The 17,867-nt window shown below is 40.8% G+C and overlaps 5 protein-coding genes across 6 annotated transcripts; 1 reads left to right on the forward strand and 4 right to left on the reverse strand.

Moving 5' to 3' along the window:
• Positions 1-322: 322 nt before the first annotated feature.
• On the reverse strand, positions 323-3,497 carry LOC126792511 (exocyst complex component EXO84A). The gene is made up of 6 exons (XM_050518922.1): positions 3,327-3,497; positions 2,843-2,940; positions 1,610-2,654; positions 816-1,517; positions 592-728; positions 323-512 (listed from the first exon to the last, which is right to left on the reverse strand). Exons 1-6 carry the CDS (start codon positions 3,495-3,497, stop codon positions 323-325), a joined length of 2,343 nt encoding a protein of 780 aa, XP_050374879.1.
• Positions 3,498-4,095: 598 nt separating this feature from the next.
• LOC126789843 (glycerol-3-phosphate acyltransferase RAM2-like) lies at positions 4,096-6,155 on the reverse strand. Its single transcript, XM_050515905.1, is given in 3 exon segments — positions 4,096-5,232; positions 5,539-5,786; positions 5,789-6,155. Coding segments are annotated over 3 exon segments (1,509 nt in total). The 5' UTR covers positions 6,150-6,155; the 3' UTR covers positions 4,096-4,332.
• A 1,512-nt stretch (positions 6,156-7,667) lies between these two features.
• Positions 7,668-10,915, forward strand: LOC126789841 (hydroxyproline O-galactosyltransferase GALT6-like). 2 transcript variants are annotated; one of them, XM_050515902.1, is made up of 7 exons: positions 7,669-8,673; positions 8,835-9,067; positions 9,146-9,436; positions 9,557-9,685; positions 9,769-9,942; positions 10,359-10,466; positions 10,561-10,915. In XM_050515902.1, the coding sequence occupies exons 1-7, from the start codon at positions 7,851-7,853 to the stop codon at positions 10,768-10,770; spliced, it is 1,968 nt and encodes a 655-aa protein (XP_050371859.1). In that variant the 5' UTR covers positions 7,669-7,850; the 3' UTR covers positions 10,771-10,915. The 2 variants fall into 2 exon arrangements, with proteins under 2 accessions (XP_050371860.1, XP_050371859.1); XM_050515903.1 differs by lacking the exon at positions 9,557-9,685 and having other exon boundaries at positions 7,668-8,673.
• Positions 10,916-11,247: 332 nt separating this feature from the next.
• LOC126789844 (uncharacterized) lies at positions 11,248-12,649 on the reverse strand. The gene is made up of 2 exons (XM_050515906.1): positions 11,790-12,649; positions 11,248-11,694 (listed from the first exon to the last, which is right to left on the reverse strand). Exons 1-2 carry the CDS (start codon positions 12,643-12,645, stop codon positions 11,645-11,647), a joined length of 906 nt encoding a protein of 301 aa, XP_050371863.1. The 5' UTR covers positions 12,646-12,649; the 3' UTR covers positions 11,248-11,644.
• A 2,024-nt stretch (positions 12,650-14,673) lies between these two features.
• Positions 14,674-17,273, reverse strand: LOC126792512 (uncharacterized). The gene is made up of 5 exons (XM_050518923.1): positions 17,259-17,273; positions 17,059-17,177; positions 16,400-16,969; positions 16,141-16,239; positions 14,674-14,791 (listed from the first exon to the last, which is right to left on the reverse strand). The coding sequence occupies exons 1-5, from the start codon at positions 17,271-17,273 to the stop codon at positions 14,674-14,676; spliced, it is 921 nt and encodes a 306-aa protein (XP_050374880.1).
• Positions 17,274-17,867: the final 594 nt, after the last annotated feature.

Genomic DNA, 17,867 nt, shown 5'->3' on the forward strand with positions numbered 1-17,867 from the left:
ATTCCCGGCAGAATCCCGGTGGTTCTGTACTCAATGTAGTGACAGATACTACTTGCACCTTTTGTTGTGGGTCATGGTCAACATTTTCAAGTATCCATATGTCCAGGAACGACTTCTGGCTGAGCTTAAAGGGAGAGTTGTGGGGGAAACAGAGAGGGAAGTGAAGGACAAAGACTAGCAGAAGGCAATATGAGGTCAAATAGCGTCACAACAATGACTGGTTTCAGTGGTTTGGATTCAATAAACTAACAATGAATGATTTAGATTTTTAGTAAAATATAAATCCTATTGTTTGTAAAACTGGAGAGTTATAATGAGTTATTTACTTCTCTCTATAGTGGTGGGCAAGATTGGTCTCACTCCCATGAGAATGGACGGATGGAGATTTTCCAGACATTGAATAAGTGGGGCTGGGAGCGTCTTCTTCTACATTGGAGAAGTTGGCTTTCCCAATCAACATTTTGATTGCAATTTGAGCTACTTCAGCAAACCAGTCATCTTCTGGCAATACACTGCCCAAAAGAGATCATTCAACTCAATGTAAGATCAGCAAAGAGCGAAATCGTATGAATGTTTATGCTAGTCTTATACCTGTAAGGATCTATTCCAGTAGCATGAACCGCTTCGATAGCTCGAGCAATGATGTTCTTTATAACTTGATGCAGATGTCGAGATAAGTATCTGCCTTGTGATGCAAATAGCAGCACAAACTGCATGTCCAAATAGAACTGAATGCATATAGATCAAACAAATGTGTGTTAGTAACTTGATATGTATTCAACAGATGAATAAGAAAGGGACTTTTGATGCAGTACCTGTTGAAGTCCAAGAGGGCCTAATGGCCTTGGTCCCTCTTCTATGTCTGCCCAGAAATTTTGATCATCAGAAAGCCAAAGGATCACAGTCTCTGTGAGTCTCATCAATAAGATAGTTGCAAACCTTTCCCTTCCCACAAACATATCAGTTGCAATGTTTGCCATCCTTGTCAGCTTTGCAAAGAGTTCCTGAAGAATTGGAGATGGAAACCATTCAGGTTCCACACTTTCATCCATATATGTGTACATTTGAGCGTTGAGACGCGTATCTCCATCCTCTGTGAATATGAGATCAAGGGCATGGAGTCTACAGAAGCTATCTCTAAGCTGTTCAACTGAGCGTTGAAGCCGCCTTTTCCATTCCCTGCCGGGGTCAGGAGTGCGGCTTTGCTTGTCTCCTCTCTTCGGGGTCATTTCTGCCATCGATCTATTAGTTTGACCGTGCTGCATCGGCAAAAGCTTCATAGCTGCGCGTGGAAGTAACTCGTCTGCTAACAATGATGCATTAGCTAACAAGGCCATCTGTTGTGCTTCTGTCTCTGCCATGCTAACAATTATAGGAACTTCTTCTTCAGTCTCCACGGCACCAGGTAGTGCATGGATTAACAAATTGACATAGGAGTGAAACACTTGTAGAACGCCTTCTAATGCTGGACCATCCAGCTGAAGAGTCTCAAGGGGTGCCACATCCTCTAGAAGTTCCTGAACTCATAAACGTTGACAAAAATTTGTGAAAAAATCATGGAAGAGTTACTCTTACAGTGAAAAATAGCTACAGATGTTAATCTCCTTACCTGAACCATTGAATTGAATCTGTAAGCACTGCTTGAAAGCTTTGGCTGGTATGAACTTAAACTAGAAAGAGAGGAAGTAGAACCCGAAGGGCGTGCACCTATTGTTGGATGATTTAGAAACCAATCGTCCGCAACAGCTGATGCAGCGCTGCTCTGTTCAATTCTCCTTAAGTTACAGCTCAATGCTTGTTCAAGAAATGGCTTAAAAAGTCTCAACAGAACAGGAGAGAGGCACAGCCCGCGAGCTTCTAGCAAAGAACAGTGACCCAAGCATATATGAGCACATTCGGCAGCAACGCTTAGACTCCCTGCAGCTGCTGCTGATGCTAGTACATGCCTTTTTAGAAGAAGAGCATAAGCCTCAGTTTGTTTGACTGCCCATGTCACAAGCTCAGATGTATAAGCAGGGTCCTCACTGAAAGCTGCTAAGGAGTCACTGGCTGCTTGTGCAATGAAGCGAAACACCAATTGCGATAATGTAGTGATGTATGCCCCTCCATATGAAGTGGTTGTGGTGTTAAGGTTTTTCACATTAGACTGCAACTTCTGAGAGTGAGAACTGAGCAACAACATATGCGCACGAGGACCATCCCCGAGCTTTTTGAGAAAAACTACAGATGATCTAAGCTCATCAGCGCGAGTTGAAGGCTGCAACATTGTTTCTGCAATCTGATCTACTAATGTTTGTCTTTGTTCATTGATAGTAGTCCGGAATGACAAGAATGTAGCTCGGGTTATAGTTCGCTTCTCTTTAGCCTTATCCACTATACGCTCTCCTTCATCCAAGGCAGCCATAGCTTCTTTAACTCTTCTTTCCGCCAAAAGGACTTCAAGGGTGTCCAGAAATTCTGCAAACCATTTTTCTGTCTCAGAAAGGTTCCTATTTTCATCAGATGTGTCCTCGTCGTCGTAATCATCGTGAGCAGTTGATGTTGAATTAACTAAAACTCCATCAGATAAACCGTGAACTAAAGCTGCCTGAGTAGATAGGAGATTTCTCATGGAAAGAAGTTGTCCCTCAAGATCAGTGATCTCCTTGGATGTACTGCAAATGAATTCACGTAATGATAAATCTATAACTACTTCATGGTATGGATTGCATGATTATAATTCATTCTAGTTTTCGAGTTCAGTATCAAACATCTTCCAAACTTGAAGCTACACCTTTCTTACTTCATGAGAGAATTTGTTTTGAAAATTATTTTGCATTCTAACCACAAAAATTGTACTCACCGAATAAAAGCTGAATAGTTAGCATACACACTTTTACGCATTTCCTCGGCAGATGCCTTCTTTAGTTCAACAAGATAAATACACAAGTTCTTTACTTCCTGCATCACCATCAACACATAAAACCGTAAGAAAAAAAGAACTTATGTACTGTTCTGTTCTGGAGGCAATGCAATTCAATTCTCATATAGCATTACTTTTCTTTCATTGAAGACTTCTCAAACACATCATCATAGAGCCATATTTGGTTTGCTTTATCAATGAAATTCTAGCAAACTTACAATTTAGCTCCCAACCAGGAAGTAATTATTTTTCGAAATCTTTGTCAAATTTATGATTAAGCGAAGAATCTCTAGCAATATCAATTAAATTATATGCGGAGCAATTTTCGAAATTTATGATTAACAATATCAAAACCCTAATGATATTCGGAGCTCAAATTATATCAAAATCAAGGGGTGAACGGTAACACTTAATATTAATATACCTTCTCAGTCATGGCGTGGCATTTGGAAGTGACAAAGTTATCTGGTTCGAACTGAGATTTCTTGAAGACCTTGAGCCTATCGCTGAGTGGTAGATGTGCTTCAAACTCCAAAGAATTTCCTAGACCCGACGAACCAAGTGATCCATGTGAAATTTCAATCTTTGGCTCCATTGTTATTTAGTTTTCAGCGTTTAGTTGTGCTCAGCAGTTCACTTTCAATCGATTCGGAAAGCCTTGCCCGTGAACCAAATTGTTTCAGCGTGATTCTATTTTGATCAGAGAGAATCAGAGAAAGAGAGAACATTGAACTAAGAAGATAGGAGCCATTACAAACACGTCGGACTCGGTTGATTTGTTAATATTACATCTATATATGGTAATCGTCCACTCAAATATCAATCTATCTGCATAGCCATTGGATCATCGATTATTTACCACAACTTCTGGTCAAATATATATGGGTACACCACATGGTATACATACCATGTTACACGTGGTGTGATAGGTATACATAATAATTACTATATATATATATATAATGGTGTGTTGTGTGCATATACAACATCACACGACATTGAGTCCAAGTTTTTATAAAATTTCAAACTATAGTGTACGTATACGAGAGAGTGAGCTTTTGAACTTATTGATGATGACATTTGTTTTGGCTTATGGACTCTATATACGTTATTGCAGGTTAATTAAGAGAAAGCATACGTATATAAACAGTCATGTACAACAACGAGACGGCAAGTGGTTTAGTGGTTACACTGATGTAGAACTCTCACGTTTTGCGTTCAAATGATGGCTCCAAGTTGGCTATGGAGGCTCCTTTAAGATACAATTGATCAATCCTAAAAGAGGATGTCAAAATAATGAAACATCCTGTTCCTGTGTACATTTTTTCCTCCTTCCCACTTATTTCTATACGTTCTAGCTAGATGAAAATCCATGTAGCATTACAATATACTATTGAGCATTAAAAAAAACAAAAGGCAATGAACCAAAATCAGCACCCCATGACTTTGTTAGGTTGCAGCACAGGTTTCTCAGCCACAGAGCCATCATTTCCAGCCAGAGCTCTATACTTGTCTTTCCTCGTAAAACTGGTGATATCATACGAAAGACTTGCAGCAATAACCCTCTGTATATAATTCGCCACCTCATGGCTCGACTTGCCCTCCCCGCAAGTTAACTCAGCGGGCAGCTTGTTCAAAAATGTGACCTCATATTCTGGCCTAGGGTTCATGAAGAAGTAAAAAGGGTCCATCCCTTTCCACCCACGCGCCGTTGTCCCATGGAACATGCTCATCTTGTTTACCATTGCCACCGGAACAAGCTCGTCGGTTAACTCAGCAAAAAGCGCGGAGAACCTCAATAGAAATGGTTCGCGGCAGGTGGTTCCCTCAGGGCAGATTGCAAGGTCACCTTCTTCTAGTAGCTTTTTGATCATGGCTGCGTCTTTGGCGCGGTCCCGGTTGAGGCGGACGGTCTTGATGGGTGAGATGAACTCCGAGAGGCGAGAGACTGAGTAGGTTACGGCAGGGATGGGGCGTCCGAGGGCGGTGGAGAGGAAGATAGGGTCGAGGAGGGTGCGGTGGGAGCAAATGAAGAGGACGCCGGATTGGCCGGTTGATTTTTTGGCGGGAGGGGGTGGGGTGCCCTTGATGGTCACACGGACGCCGAGGGCCCAAAAGGCGTAGTAGACGACTGGCATGGGGAGGAGGGAACCGGCAGCGATTCGGAGGCAGGCGAGGAAGAAGCCGATTGGGATCCAGAGGATGGTGAGTAGGGCCATAAGGGGTGTTGGCTTTTGTACTAGGCGGCCATCGTGGAAGACTATGGGCTTAGGAAGCTTTTCTCTGGTCACTGCTTCCACTTTAGGGTTGGCCGGAACCATGTAACCCTCCTGCGATTCATGCATGCATGATCGTGTAGGAACTTATTAGGATGATGATGATGATAGCTAATTAAAAGTTAGAAATACTATGGTTGGTAAGATTTGTAATTTCAATGTACTGTAACTGTAAAAACCAACAATTTTTTCTCATTTCATCGTTTACGATTTGAGCTCTTAGCTTAGCTAGTTGGAGAACAATATTGTACCATTCATTGCAATCCCAACTTATAATACGCTAATACGCTATATGGTAATTATCAGTTGTATAATATTTGACCTATATCAGAAGTTCAAAGCATATAATATATGACGAACCTTGCAAAGTGCCATGAAAGGAATATCAGTGTGCCTGTCTCCAAGACCAATCTCTGGCTGTACATCCCCAAAAGCCTTCTTAAGAGCATCAGCCTTGTTCTCTGCTACAAGCACACCAGGTGGAGAAACAAAGCCAGTCGCTTTACCTTTGTAGGTTGCAATTTCGGTCCCCAAAACCTTATCGAATCCTAAGAAATCTTTACAAAATGCTTCCACCATAATCCTAGGGTTGGCAGTAAGAATACACCTCTGTCACAGGCAGAGAGCACACGCCACGACTCGGGGTGAATGTCACTCGAGTAAAACTTAGGCAACACGGCACGCGCCACCGACTCGATCTCAGACACCCTCACACCGGCAAACGTTGCGAAGATGAGGACTTGGATTCCGGCCGACTCGGACACGAAGTAATAGAGGAGTCCAGCTACTGGGGAGACCAAGAGCAAGAATAGGAGACGTAAAATCCCACCGACCTCAAAAGCAATGAGAGCAAAGTAAGGAAAAGAGCTGCGACCTCTTAACAAGGTCCCGTCCAGGTCCGCAACCACCGTGTGGTTCTGTCGGCCGTTCGATGAGCATTTGTCGACGGTTGGGAAGGTGGTTATAGCCATATTGTGGCCTTGAATTTTGGAATAGTACTGGCTAGCTAATTTTTTTGAAAGAAAAGCCAATGCATGACAAGTATATATAGGAGCAGAAAGAGATGGTTTCTGGAACATCAGATTAATGCCCAGCAGCCCAGTGTATGTTCAAAAAGATCGAGACGAAGGAAGATTTGGTTAATCAGAACAATGTACGACATATCCAAAAGGGCTTACATGCAGACAGCTTAGATATTGGTATACTCGAGGGTAGGTCACCCTTGTTTTTGGAGTAGAAGAGTATAGATGGAATATCAAGGTGCGAAATATGGTACTGTCTTCATTTGTTTTCATCGCCCATTTCTTGTTTCAGTTACGTTGTTTGGTTGAATATTCTCAACTCGTAATAGTTCAAGTAGATTGGATGAGTATAGTCTGATTTTCCAACTCCTTCACGTTTTTCATACGTACAGATCATGATTACTATCATCACGACACCACAAGCCTTCCCTCGTTTGAATTATGGTTAACATTTTGAAGTGTCCTTTTCAAATTTTTTTGTTGGCCAAAGTGTGTCTTTCTAAAGGTTTATGATCCACGACATAAATGGTTCGAAGTGGCCAGCAATGTCGTCAATAACAATGATTTCTTGTTATCATAAATGGGAGAAGATAGTATGCAAGCTAAGGGGAAAATGTTTCTAGACAATCCCAAGTCCTAGCAAGTGACTGGTCCAAAGCTCATCATATTCATGCTCAATCTGCATAACTACACGATTTAGAAGGTTGTGTTTTATTGTCAAAGATAAGACTAGGCCATTCTGAGTGATTCCTCTTGATCTCTTAAGCTTGTGCCTAATATATCGGTCATTTGGCGTACATTGGACCTTAAAATTTTACAATCCTCTACCTCTTGATACCTAATTATATCATGATTCAAAGTTCAATCTCATCAGAGTGTCAATTTTCTATTATCCTTTTGGCATACGGTGGCTGACAAATTAGCGAACTTAGGTCGTACTTCTCAAAGACGTATTTTTAATTTGGTTGTTCTTTTTCTCAATTTTTATTTATCCAGCGTTCTATTTGGATAAATTACAATAAAGAGTCTGTATATTGTTCATTTTGTGATTTCTCTTCCCGTTTTTCTTTTTCAATCAAAAAGAAAAAAGAATCATAGTATGTAAGTCTAGAACAAGAAATAAGATCGATCTCAAATACTTGACTTAACTTCAAAAATCTTGCAACTGTCACAAAAATCAATGAGTGTCAACCTCTCTAGTCGTCAGTTTAAGTATTAACCTCTACATATAGAAGTTGATTATTACATCATTAAAGAATAGACTAGTAACTGAAAGAAGAAGAAAATAGTTGGAATAAAAAAGGAAGTAGAGAGAATGAAATTAATGTTGACCATAATATTAATTTTCATTAACATCCTATAATAATCTTACCTAGAACCTTTCCTTTAACGTGACTCACCTGATACCTCCCTACGACGTCGTTTGACCTCTCTTCTACCCAACCAACTTAAAGCGCGAGCGAAATGCTCGCCTGCAATGGACCGACCTGTAATCTAATACTTGATTACTTTCAAACCAAAGACTACAGTCCAAATCAAAGCTCTTCCCTTTTGTTCTTTTCCGACTTGAACCCTCTAATCTCTATCACTCTCTGAGCTCAATCCCACTGATCGTAAAAAGGTGATATTTCGAGGGGCATTTCGGGAACAATGAAGCGGCGAAAGCTCGACCCACCAGTGCTCTCTCACACTCGGCTGAGACTGCTTCAAATTCTGATGGCCACGCTGTTGGTTTACTTTCTGATCACCAGCTTTGAGACCCGGTGGGACTCCGGCGACGATGACGAGCTGCTCAGCGACACGTCGTTGCCCAGCAGAGCATTTTTACTGGAAAACCAAAACAGCTCGGGTCGGCCCACCGAAGGCCCGCTCCGTGATTCCCGAGGCTCGCCGCGGAAAACGCGGGAGTCGAAGCAAGTCTCGGGTTTGGTCTTCGAGAAGAACACGGCGGCGTTTGAGGGAAATGTGAGCGGAGTTTACGGGCTACGCAAGGCTGCCGTGGAGGCCTGGAGAGCTGGGAAGAGCCTCTGGGCCGACATTGAGTCCGGGAAACTCGTACTGGACAAGAGCTCTGAAAACCGGTCCGGGTCCGACCCATGTCCGCATTCGTTTTCTTTATCCGGGTCCGAGTTTCACGCTCGGAACCGGGTGATGGTGATCCCCTGTGGACTGACGCTGTGGTCGCACATTACGGTGGTGGGCACGCCGCGGTGGGCCCACCACGAAAATGAGCCGAAGATTGCGGTGTTGAAGGAGGGAGCAGAGGCAGTGATGGTGTCTCAGTTCATGATGGAGTTGCAGGGATTGAAAAATGTGGAGGGTGAGGACCCCCCGAGAATATTGCATTTCAATCCGAGATTAAAGGGGGACTGGAGTAACAAGCCGGTGATTGAGCAGAACACGTGTTATCGGATGCAATGGGGGTTGCCGCTCCGGTGTGAGGGCTGGAGATCACGCGCCGATGAAGATACAGGTGAACATTTGTTGTGGTTGTTTATGGTTTTTGGGCACATTTTTTGTTTTGAACTAAACTAGTTTTGGTTGGTAAGGTTTGAAATGTTAGGTACATTTGTTGTTACTTGTTAGTCTTGCTGATGGTGTGATTTTTATTTTTATTTTTTTTGGTTGAGGAAGTTGATGGACAGGTAAAATGTGAGAAGTGGATTCGCGACGACGACGATCACTCGGAAGAGTGGAAGGCGATATGGTGGTTGAACAGGCTGATAGGAAGAACCAAGAAGGTGGCTATAGACTGGCCGTACCCTTTTGCTGAGGGGAGGATGTTTGTTCTCACCGTGAGTGCTGGTTTGGAAGGTTACCATATCAGTGTTGATGGCAGACATGTCACTTCTTTCCCTTATCGCACCGTGAGTACCAGTTTTGTGTCGGTCTGCATTGTGATCAAATGTGGGATATGTTGTGATTGTTGTTTGCGGGATTGACAGGGATTTGTTCTTGAGGATGCGACTGGACTGTTTTTGAATGGAGATGTTGATGTGCACTCCATCTATGCTGCCTCGTTACCTACATCACATCCTAGTTTTGCGCAACAGATGCATCTCGAGATGGTTACTAACTGGAAGGCTCCACCGCTGCCCTATGGGCGTGTGGAGTTGTTCATTGGCATTCTTTCAGCTGGCAACCATTTTGCTGAGAGAATGGCTGTGAGGAAGTCTTGGATGCAGCATAAGTTGGTCAAGTCTTCCCGTGTTGTTGCTCGCTTTTTCGTAGCATTGGTAAGGGTGATTGTGGAACACATGTATTGCTTCGTGATACATTTTTGAAGCATTAGTTATAACTACTTATGTATTAGTTTTACGTCAGACGTCACAGCTTTTTAATTTACATTTTGGCAGCATGGTAGAAAGGAAGTTAATGTGGAGCTAATGAAAGAAATAGAGTATTTTGGTGACGTTGTTATAGTTCCTTACATGGATAACTATGATCTTGTAGTACTGAAGACCCTAGCAATTTGTGAATATGGGGTAAGTTTTTAGAACAAAACTTCATTCGGCTATTTATGGTTTCTTACAGGAAATATTTATCTCAATGCATATGGTATTTACAGGTTCGAGCAGTGCCTGCAAAGTATATTATGAAGTGTGATGATGACACCTTTGTCCGGGTAGATGCTGTGCTCAAGGAAGTACAAAAAGCGCGTACATATAGAAGCCTCTATGTAGGAAATTTGAACTACCACCACAAGCCTCTTCGCTTTGGTAAATGGGCAGTGACATATGAGGTATGAATATTTCTGCTCTTGTCCATTCAATTGAAACACAATGTCTATACCTTGAATGTGATGCAAGTTTGTATGCAATGTCTATTAGACTTGTTAGTATGAATCTACACTATCGGCCTCAAGGGTTCAAAAAACCAAGCACCACAACTTTCTCTTGAAAGAATAAATTGGTATTGCTTCTGAGAATGGCCTACCTGATGATACATCCATATGTTTTTATCAAACTCTTTAGCTTTCTCTTTAAGTACTTCACCTGGATATCTTAAATTATCTATCGGCTATTGCAGAGAACATTGTATAAAACTAGTTTTGAAATCAGTATGATAGTCCTACTATTTAGCTCCAGTCATATAGGATTGATATAATTATGTCATGAATGATCCCTCATCTTTATGTTCTTCCTTGGAGAGCTCCAGGAATGGCCAGAAGAAGATTATCCGACCTATGCAAATGGCCCAGGATACGTTGTCTCCTCTGATGTTGCAAAATTCATCTTATCCGAGTTTGAAAAGAACAAGTTGCGAGTATGTTATATAGATTACTCTCTTACTTTCAAGACAGTTGAAGGTCAGCCCTTTGCTTATTTATCTTTGAAAGTAATGTGCAAAACTTGTGCAGTTGTTCAAGATGGAAGATGTGAGCATGGGAATGTGGGTGGAGCAGTTCAACAATTCTAGACCAGTGAAGTATGTGCATAGTTTGAAGTTCTGCCAACATGGGTGCATTGAAAACTATTACACTGCGCATTACCAATCCCCAAGGCAGATGATATGCATGTGGGAAAAACTGCAGCACATCGGCAAACCCCAATGCTGCAATATGAGATGACCATGGTACAATAGACATCTTCTTTTTCTTTATACAGTGAATTGGAGAAAGAATACACAGACAAAACAAGTTTTGCAGTCAATACTAGAGTAGCCATGTAAATATTCATTGGGGGTTAAATTATTTACAACGAAGCTGCCGAGCCCCTCTTCCAAATTTCTTCAATTTGTGCATCTCTTACTCTTCAGTCCATTGTGGGATCATCCTTAACAAAGTTGATTATAAACATCGAGGTTGGTCTTTCTCGTTTTTTCTGGGTTTGGATTCAGTACTTACATCATTGAGACAGATACAGTAAAGCCCTTCTCACAAGAGGAAAGGGGCTGGAGTTTAAGTGAACTGCAAGTTACCAAGGATCTTCTTTAGTACCAGATACACTGGTTAGCTCCTCTAGAATGTTTTGAATAGTTAAGAGCCTTCTATGTTGCATTCCGGAGCATACCATAAAGCGATCGGTGGTAAAGTGCCATCTTTCACAACAGAAAGGGATTCTTCCTATGTGGATTATAAAGAAGGAACCATATTCCCATAATCTTCTCTTTTATTTTTACGTCATTCCTTCCTGCTTTGTGGGTGGACCAACTCGATCACTGCTGGGTTATTTAGGTTCAATCGCATATGCGAGTTGATGGTAGCTGGGCGTAGAGCATTTCATTTCAGACCATCACTGTTCGTGAACCCACCGTACCTAATTGTCTAGTAAGAGATTTTTCGGAGATGATTATAAATCATCTTAAGGATTTAATTAACTTAGAAACATACACCCTACACACGGTGTGTACATCAAAATGATCTAATATCCTTATTACATGAGAACAACAAGGAAAAAGAGGTCGAACCTCAGAATTGCATTTCCATCGATGATAGTACATCACTAGAATACTGAAATTACAAGCCACACAAAACAATAGATTAGCCAAATCCCTGCAAGAACAGCAAGACAAATTCAGCAATCATATAAGAAAAACAATAAAATAAAAAAAGTAAAACACACAAGTATTTGCTGGATATGTATTTACCAGAGTGCCACGATGGTATAAGCCTCGAGCCATAACTATAGGACGATCCAAAGTAGCAATCGTTTGTAGTGTTCAAACCATTGGGACAATTACAGATGAACGAGTTATAAGCTCCATAGTACCCACAAACCCCATTGCTTCTCTCACAACTAGAACATGAACTCGGATACTCATTGTTCACGTTGAACTTGTATTTGAGCGCTATCCCATACTTCCAACTATTAGGGTCGGATTCACGGCCATTGAAGCTGTAGAAACCAGAATAAGAGCTGCATTGTAGCTTCTGCAAGTCCATCTCAAAAGCCGGCCCGAGATCAATCGGCGTGTAAACGCAACACGTTGCGATGGGAAGGTTAATGAAGCTTATGGCCCTGCATGAATACAAGAAGCTGCAGATTGGAGCACCTTGGTTGTCACAAAGGGAGAGCTTGGAGTTGTCACTGCTGTAAAGGCTGCCGTTGGATGATGAGGAGGTGGAGCAGTCGAGCAAAGCGAAGATGTTATCGTCTTGGAAGGTGAACGGCGCGTCGTAGTTGAGGCCGAAGCCTTTGCTGGGTTGAGTGCAGGAGCAGGTGGACATGGAAGGGTCGGAGATGTAGATGACTTGTTTTGTGTAGTCTATGTTGGTGATGGGGTAGGAGCCGGTGTGGGTGGTGAAGGTTAGCTTGTCTTGGTTGCATGTTACGGATTGATGGAAGCGCGGGTCGCCGCAGCCGGCATCACTGCCGAACGGGAATCTGAGAGGGACTTTGTCGCAGGATCTTTGGCAGATTTGGGATGTGATAAAGGATGGTAGAGTAAGAAAGACGAAGATGAAGGAGGTGATCATATTAGTTGAAGGATGAGAAAGCTTCATTTTAGTTGGAGAGATGAAGTCAGTATTGAAGAGTGAGAGAAGTGCGCTTCAATGTGTTGGTATATATAGGAAATGAATCACAGTTCAATCAATAACACTACCAACACCTTTTCACGTAAATATTTATATGGCAATCAAGTCTTATTTGTCAATGATAATTTGGTACTACTTGTAAGAATGCAGTTAGCCCTGGAGCTTAATATCTGTATAAATAAATGAAGTGAAGCTAGGTATATAGTAAGTTTTCACCTTTAGGGAGAGGAACTTGGGATATATCTCGCCACTTTCGGTGTTGGGGTGGCTTCTAGCTGGTTGAGCTAGCTTTTGAGTCCATGCTTTTCCCTATTATTAGATGCCTTGTTTTCTACTGCTAGCTTGCTTTATAATTTCTCTCTCGCACATTCATGAGACAGTGAGACTTCCTCGTCGTACTAGGACCAAAATATACTCGAGCTTCTTGAGACCTTATTTAGTTTCAAGTTCCCAATAGATAGATTGCTGAACAAGTTTACACTATGAATCATTCTTTCGGCCATTGTAAACTGTGTTTTTGTTATCCTTTTGCCTCCTGCCGAACAAGTTCATGGTATCTAGCTAGAGATCTCGACTTCTTTTCCAATATTTCGAGATTCATCAATAGATCGATCTAGGAAGATATTAAAACCAGCCATTAATGAAGTAACATTATAAATGTTGAATCTAACTCGCACATAACTCTCACATGCATTCCTGGATCTTGGTCATGTAATCTCACATGCTTATGACCCACTGAAAATGGCAATCACAGACAAGTCAGGAGGGCAACGGTCACTAATTAGGTCCTTAAGTTAATTATACATACTTAACTTAATTAGTCTCGTTCTTAATTTATGATATTAGACTAATTAAGAGAGTGAAAATGTAGTATATGTATATTTATCTGATAGGTAGAAAAGAAAAGACACAAGTCCAAGTATTTTAAGATAGCAATACGTACGACCAAAAGCTACCCCTAAATTCGTCCCCAAAACAAGCGTTGCCTCAAACTCTACTTTTGGGTTGAGCAATAAGTAATGTACGTACCCACCACTTCCATAAGCCTCTTATAAATAGGAAACTTGAAAGCATAACATTAGCATCATCCGGATTAAAAATGCAGCAATGATGGTCTCTAGTTCATGATTGAATTAGTTTATATCAATCATCAAATAATTGGTTTCGATAACAAAATATAATTCCTCACTATGATAACTGGGACAATGTGTTGGAGAGGAGAGATTCTACATCTAAAAATGACAAATAAAATAGAGATTATAAGTGAGTGGATAATAACCAATGCCTTTTATGATTAAAACCCAACACTTGTGAGGTGGCTAAGTTGGGACAATATTGGTACAGTTGTTCCATGGACCACGCTTTTCTCTGTTTAACATGGTATCAGAACGGGTCCCTCTCCAGTCGCGTATCCAATCTGTCGTGGGCTCGAGTTGGGTGTCATTTTGTCATGGGCTCATGATGGGTGTCATTATCATGCCATCTGAGGGTTTTCCGATTGGATGATCACTAAGTGTCATTGGTTACTGGACCTTGATTTATTTCGTCCCAGTATGTGGGATGTTAATCTGTCACGTGCAGACCTAAAAATTAGGTTGCACGTGAGGAGGCGTGTTGGAGAGGAGAGATCTCACATCTAAAAAGTGACAAATAAAATAGAGATTATAAAAAGTGGATAATAACCAATTGTACCGAGACCTTTTGTGATTAAAATCCAACACCTATGAGGTGACTAAGTTGAGACAATATTGGTACAATTGGTTCATGGGCCACGTTTGTTGTTGTTTAACACATGGGTATTCCAAATTCAAACTTTATGAATTTCCGAAGTAGTTTAGTGAACATTGAATGGCTAGCTTGTATACGGTACTGAACGAAATAAAATTACTGCATTTGAAAGAACTAATATCTCCCGAGTACAATTTTTTTTTTACAAGCATGTACTACGTACGAACTTCCTCCAGCTATCTATCCCCTAATTATCCAAATGCAACATCACTCAGTTGTGGATTTCTGCAGCAGCTTTCTCTTCTTTGCTCTTCTTAATCTTTCCTTTTCTTCTTGTTCAATCCTTAGAGCCTCTATTTCATCTTCCTGCCTTGCAAGTTTTGCGCTGTGAAAGGAAAAAAGAGCCACATTCAATCAGAGTTCAGTTGATTAATTTTAGCGAGGACCTCAACAAGAAACTACAAAACTTGATATATATATATATATATATATATAGGAGAATTTTCATGTGCGGACGTATGTATCTTACGTAAGGTATGGATTCACCGATTCCGGCGACGCAAGACCGCAATGGCAGGGCGAACCACAACAGCCACACTCCCCACCTCTTGGCGGTCCCGTCTCTGCCGGTCAGAGCTCCATCGGCCACCCACAGCAGTCGGAATCGCGAAAACGCCAGAATTTTCCCTGAAACTTGATTTTTGCAGATTCCGGCCGCCGTGGGTCGCTGATGGAGCTCCGGCCTGCACAGACGGGATCGCCAGGAGATGGTTAGTGCGGCTGTGCTGGTCCGCCGCGTCGTCGCCGTGCAAACGTCTGCACCCAAAGAAGCCTATATATATATATATATATATACAAGGCTTTTCACATAAGGAGGTCCTTATCTTAGCTTAAGGTACGGATTTTCATTTTTAACCAACTTTTCGATCGAGCTTTCATATCTCCACCGTCAAATATCTAGGTAATAATGTATAGATCATGTCCACAAAATTTCAGCCGATTCCATAACCGTTAAGGTACTCATAACTTCGATTTTCTACTCAAAATATGAACGGTTCAGGTTCGGCAAATTCAATACGTCCATTGGTTTTGATTAGTTCGATACCTTAACGATCATGAAATCGGCTGAAATTTTGTGGAGATGATCTATACGTTATAACCTAGATAGTAGACGGTGGAGATGTGAAAAATCGATCGAAAAGTTGGTCAAAAATGAAAATCCGTACTTTAAGCTAAGATAAGGATTTCCTTATGTGAAAAGCCTTATATATATCAGTCCCTATTCAGAGTGAAGCTTCACTCTAAAATTACAGAGTGAAGTTCCAATTTTAGCACACTTTTCGGTCAAATTTTTTCACCATAAGCGATTCAATATTTAGGTATGCTATTCAAGATCATTTCTACAAAGTTTCATCCAATTTGACAATGGTTTGAGCTTTCAAAATTGAGATTTACACGAACGGTTCACGTTGAACAGTTTTAATTCATTCATTGATTTAATCTAATTTCAATACCTTAACGATGTCCGAATTAGATGAAATTTTGTAGAGATGATCTATTCAGCATACCTAAATATTGAATCGCTTATGGTGAAAAAATTTGACCGAAAAGTGTGCTAAAATTGAAACTTCACTCTGTAATTTTAGAGTGAAGCTTCACTCTGAATAGGGACTATATATATATATATATATATATATATAACCAAATCTGCAGACGTAACTTGATCATTCTCACCTTCTCCTCTCTTCTCTCTCGATATCAGCAAAGCTGGATACCATTGCACGATCATCTCTATCATCATAATCCAAAGTTGCGGGCCTCTTACGATTACCTCTGAAATTACACACTCCATATATATGATTAATTTTTTTTCACAGAAATAGACAGATAGAATTAACATGAAAAGCGTACTATAGCTAGCTAGGTTCAAGTACGAGCCATCAAACTGAATAAAATTCGAAGAATGAACACTATGAAGGAAAGTGTTTTTTACCTAAACAATCCTTGGATGATTGAAGAAACGTAAACATTATTGTCTTCATCCTCATCCTTGTCTGAATCCTCATCATCAACCTTCTCGGCTATAGTTTTCAATCTTTCCTTGTTTTCATATTTTGACTTTTCCAATGAGGGTTTGCTTTTCAGAGAACATTGAGGTCTATCTGCCATCGATTTCTCCTTTTTTGGTGTATTACTTTGGTCTTGTGCGTTCTTTGCTGAGGAGGGTTTCTGCCACCCTGAAAGTGTTTTCAGAGGTTGTTTAGAATTTGGAGTTTGTGCATCACTTGATTTCGAGACAAAAATATCTTTATTAATTCCATCATCTTCTTTCGGAACTTCTTCGTCTGTTGACAACCAAGAGTAATCCCGAGATTCCCTGAGCTTTGCAACGTTCGCCGTACCCGGCTCGGCCTCTAATTCAGACGATTCTGGATCTGTAATTGTATCAAGGATCTCTACCTTGCTCACATCCTGTGAACTAATCCTAAGCTCTTGCATTAACGCATCCCTACCTTCAATTAATCTTTGAGAAATGCAATGTTGTGAGGGGCCAAAGAAGGGTCTGAAAAAGCCGCTTTATATGTCAAAACGCAACTCGTAGTCTGAACTATAAAAAACAATGCGTGCACTAATGTATAGCAGGTTGCTTACCTGTGTTTAGGTATCTTCTTCTTATCAACCGAGCAGTCATCAACAAAGTCCGATGCCGTCCTTCTCTCTTTTCGAATGCGTTCCTTTAGTATCTCCCTTATTCTGAGAAAATCAGCATCCTACATATCAAGAATATTAGCCATGAGCAAGCATGCATAATATTAATGCTTTGATTAGCTAGTAATGCGTGGAGTACTTACATCTCCAACCCCCATATCTCTGTAGAACTACGCACTGGTTAATTGTGTCGACTGAACTTGCTTGAGAAGCTAGCTAGCTGTCTGCAGGCCAAAAGTGGAAACAACGATTATACTTCATCAATCTGATATTGAATATCAAAGTTTAGCACCACGAAAGTAGCTAGTAATTAATATCCCAGTAGTGATAAATATCCCAGGTAAAAGCCATTAGCAGTAATAATTGATCGAATTCCAGCTTACTTGAAGATCGATCATGATCTATATGAAACGAAAAGTTCATAGAAATTGTAGTCTGCATGTGATTCATAAGCTACAAACCCTGAACAAAATCGCAAGAAAAGTAAAAGAAATAAGCAAAAGTCCCATAATAATCACGAGTCACGAGCACAAAACGCATTCACACAAGTGAACCAATACAAATTCACTGGTAAATATAAGATAGATTCTCCTCTCCAAACCCCATACATTTAATAACTATTTAATGTATGTAGACAATGTAAATAAAAACATCAACAGTGTAAATTAAAATTCTCTTAGAGTCAGTTGCTTGGAATTCAAGTAATTAACAGATAGAACCTCAAAAGAATCATAATCTTGTGGCAGAGAAAA

The sequence above is a fragment of the Argentina anserina genome, chromosome 4 (genome assembly GCF_933775445.1).
Source record: "Argentina anserina chromosome 4, drPotAnse1.1, whole genome shotgun sequence".
In the NCBI taxonomy this organism is placed as follows: Eukaryota; Viridiplantae; Streptophyta; class Magnoliopsida; order Rosales; family Rosaceae; genus Argentina; species Argentina anserina.

Excerpts from the sequence above, each read along its gene's own strand:
- LOC126792511 (XM_050518922.1), bottom strand. The coding sequence starts at position 3,497 with ATGGAGCCAAAGATTGAAATTTCACATGGATCACTTGGTTCGTCGGGT. Across the intron at positions 2,941-3,326 it reads GCCACGCCATGACTGAGAAG|GAAGTAAAGAACTTGTGTAT; the intron begins GTATATTAATAT and ends ATGGTGATGCAG. Across the intron at positions 1,518-1,609 it reads GATTCAATTCAATGGTTCAG|GAACTTCTAGAGGATGTGGC; the intron begins GTAAGGAGATTA and ends TTATGAGTTCAG.
- LOC126789841 (XM_050515902.1), top strand. The coding sequence starts at position 7,851 with ATGAAGCGGCGAAAGCTCGACCCACCAGTGCTCTCTCACACTCGGCTG. Across the intron at positions 9,437-9,556 it reads CTCGCTTTTTCGTAGCATTG|CATGGTAGAAAGGAAGTTAA; the intron begins GTAAGGGTGATT and ends ACATTTTGGCAG. Across the intron at positions 10,467-10,560 it reads TTGAAAAGAACAAGTTGCGA|TTGTTCAAGATGGAAGATGT; the intron begins GTATGTTATATA and ends AAACTTGTGCAG.
- LOC126789844 (XM_050515906.1), bottom strand. The coding sequence starts at position 12,645 with ATGAAGCTTTCTCATCCTTCAACTAATATGATCACCTCCTTCATCTTC. Across the intron at positions 11,695-11,789 it reads TATACCATCGTGGCACTCTG|GGATTTGGCTAATCTATTGT; the intron begins GTAAATACATAT and ends CTGTTCTTGCAG.
- LOC126792512 (XM_050518923.1), bottom strand. Across the intron at positions 16,970-17,058 it reads AAGAAGATACCTAAACACAG|ACCCTTCTTTGGCCCCTCAC; the intron begins GTAAGCAACCTG and ends CGGCTTTTTCAG. Across the intron at positions 16,240-16,399 it reads ATCATCCAAGGATTGTTTAG|AGGTAATCGTAAGAGGCCCG; the intron begins GTAAAAAACACT and ends GTGTAATTTCAG.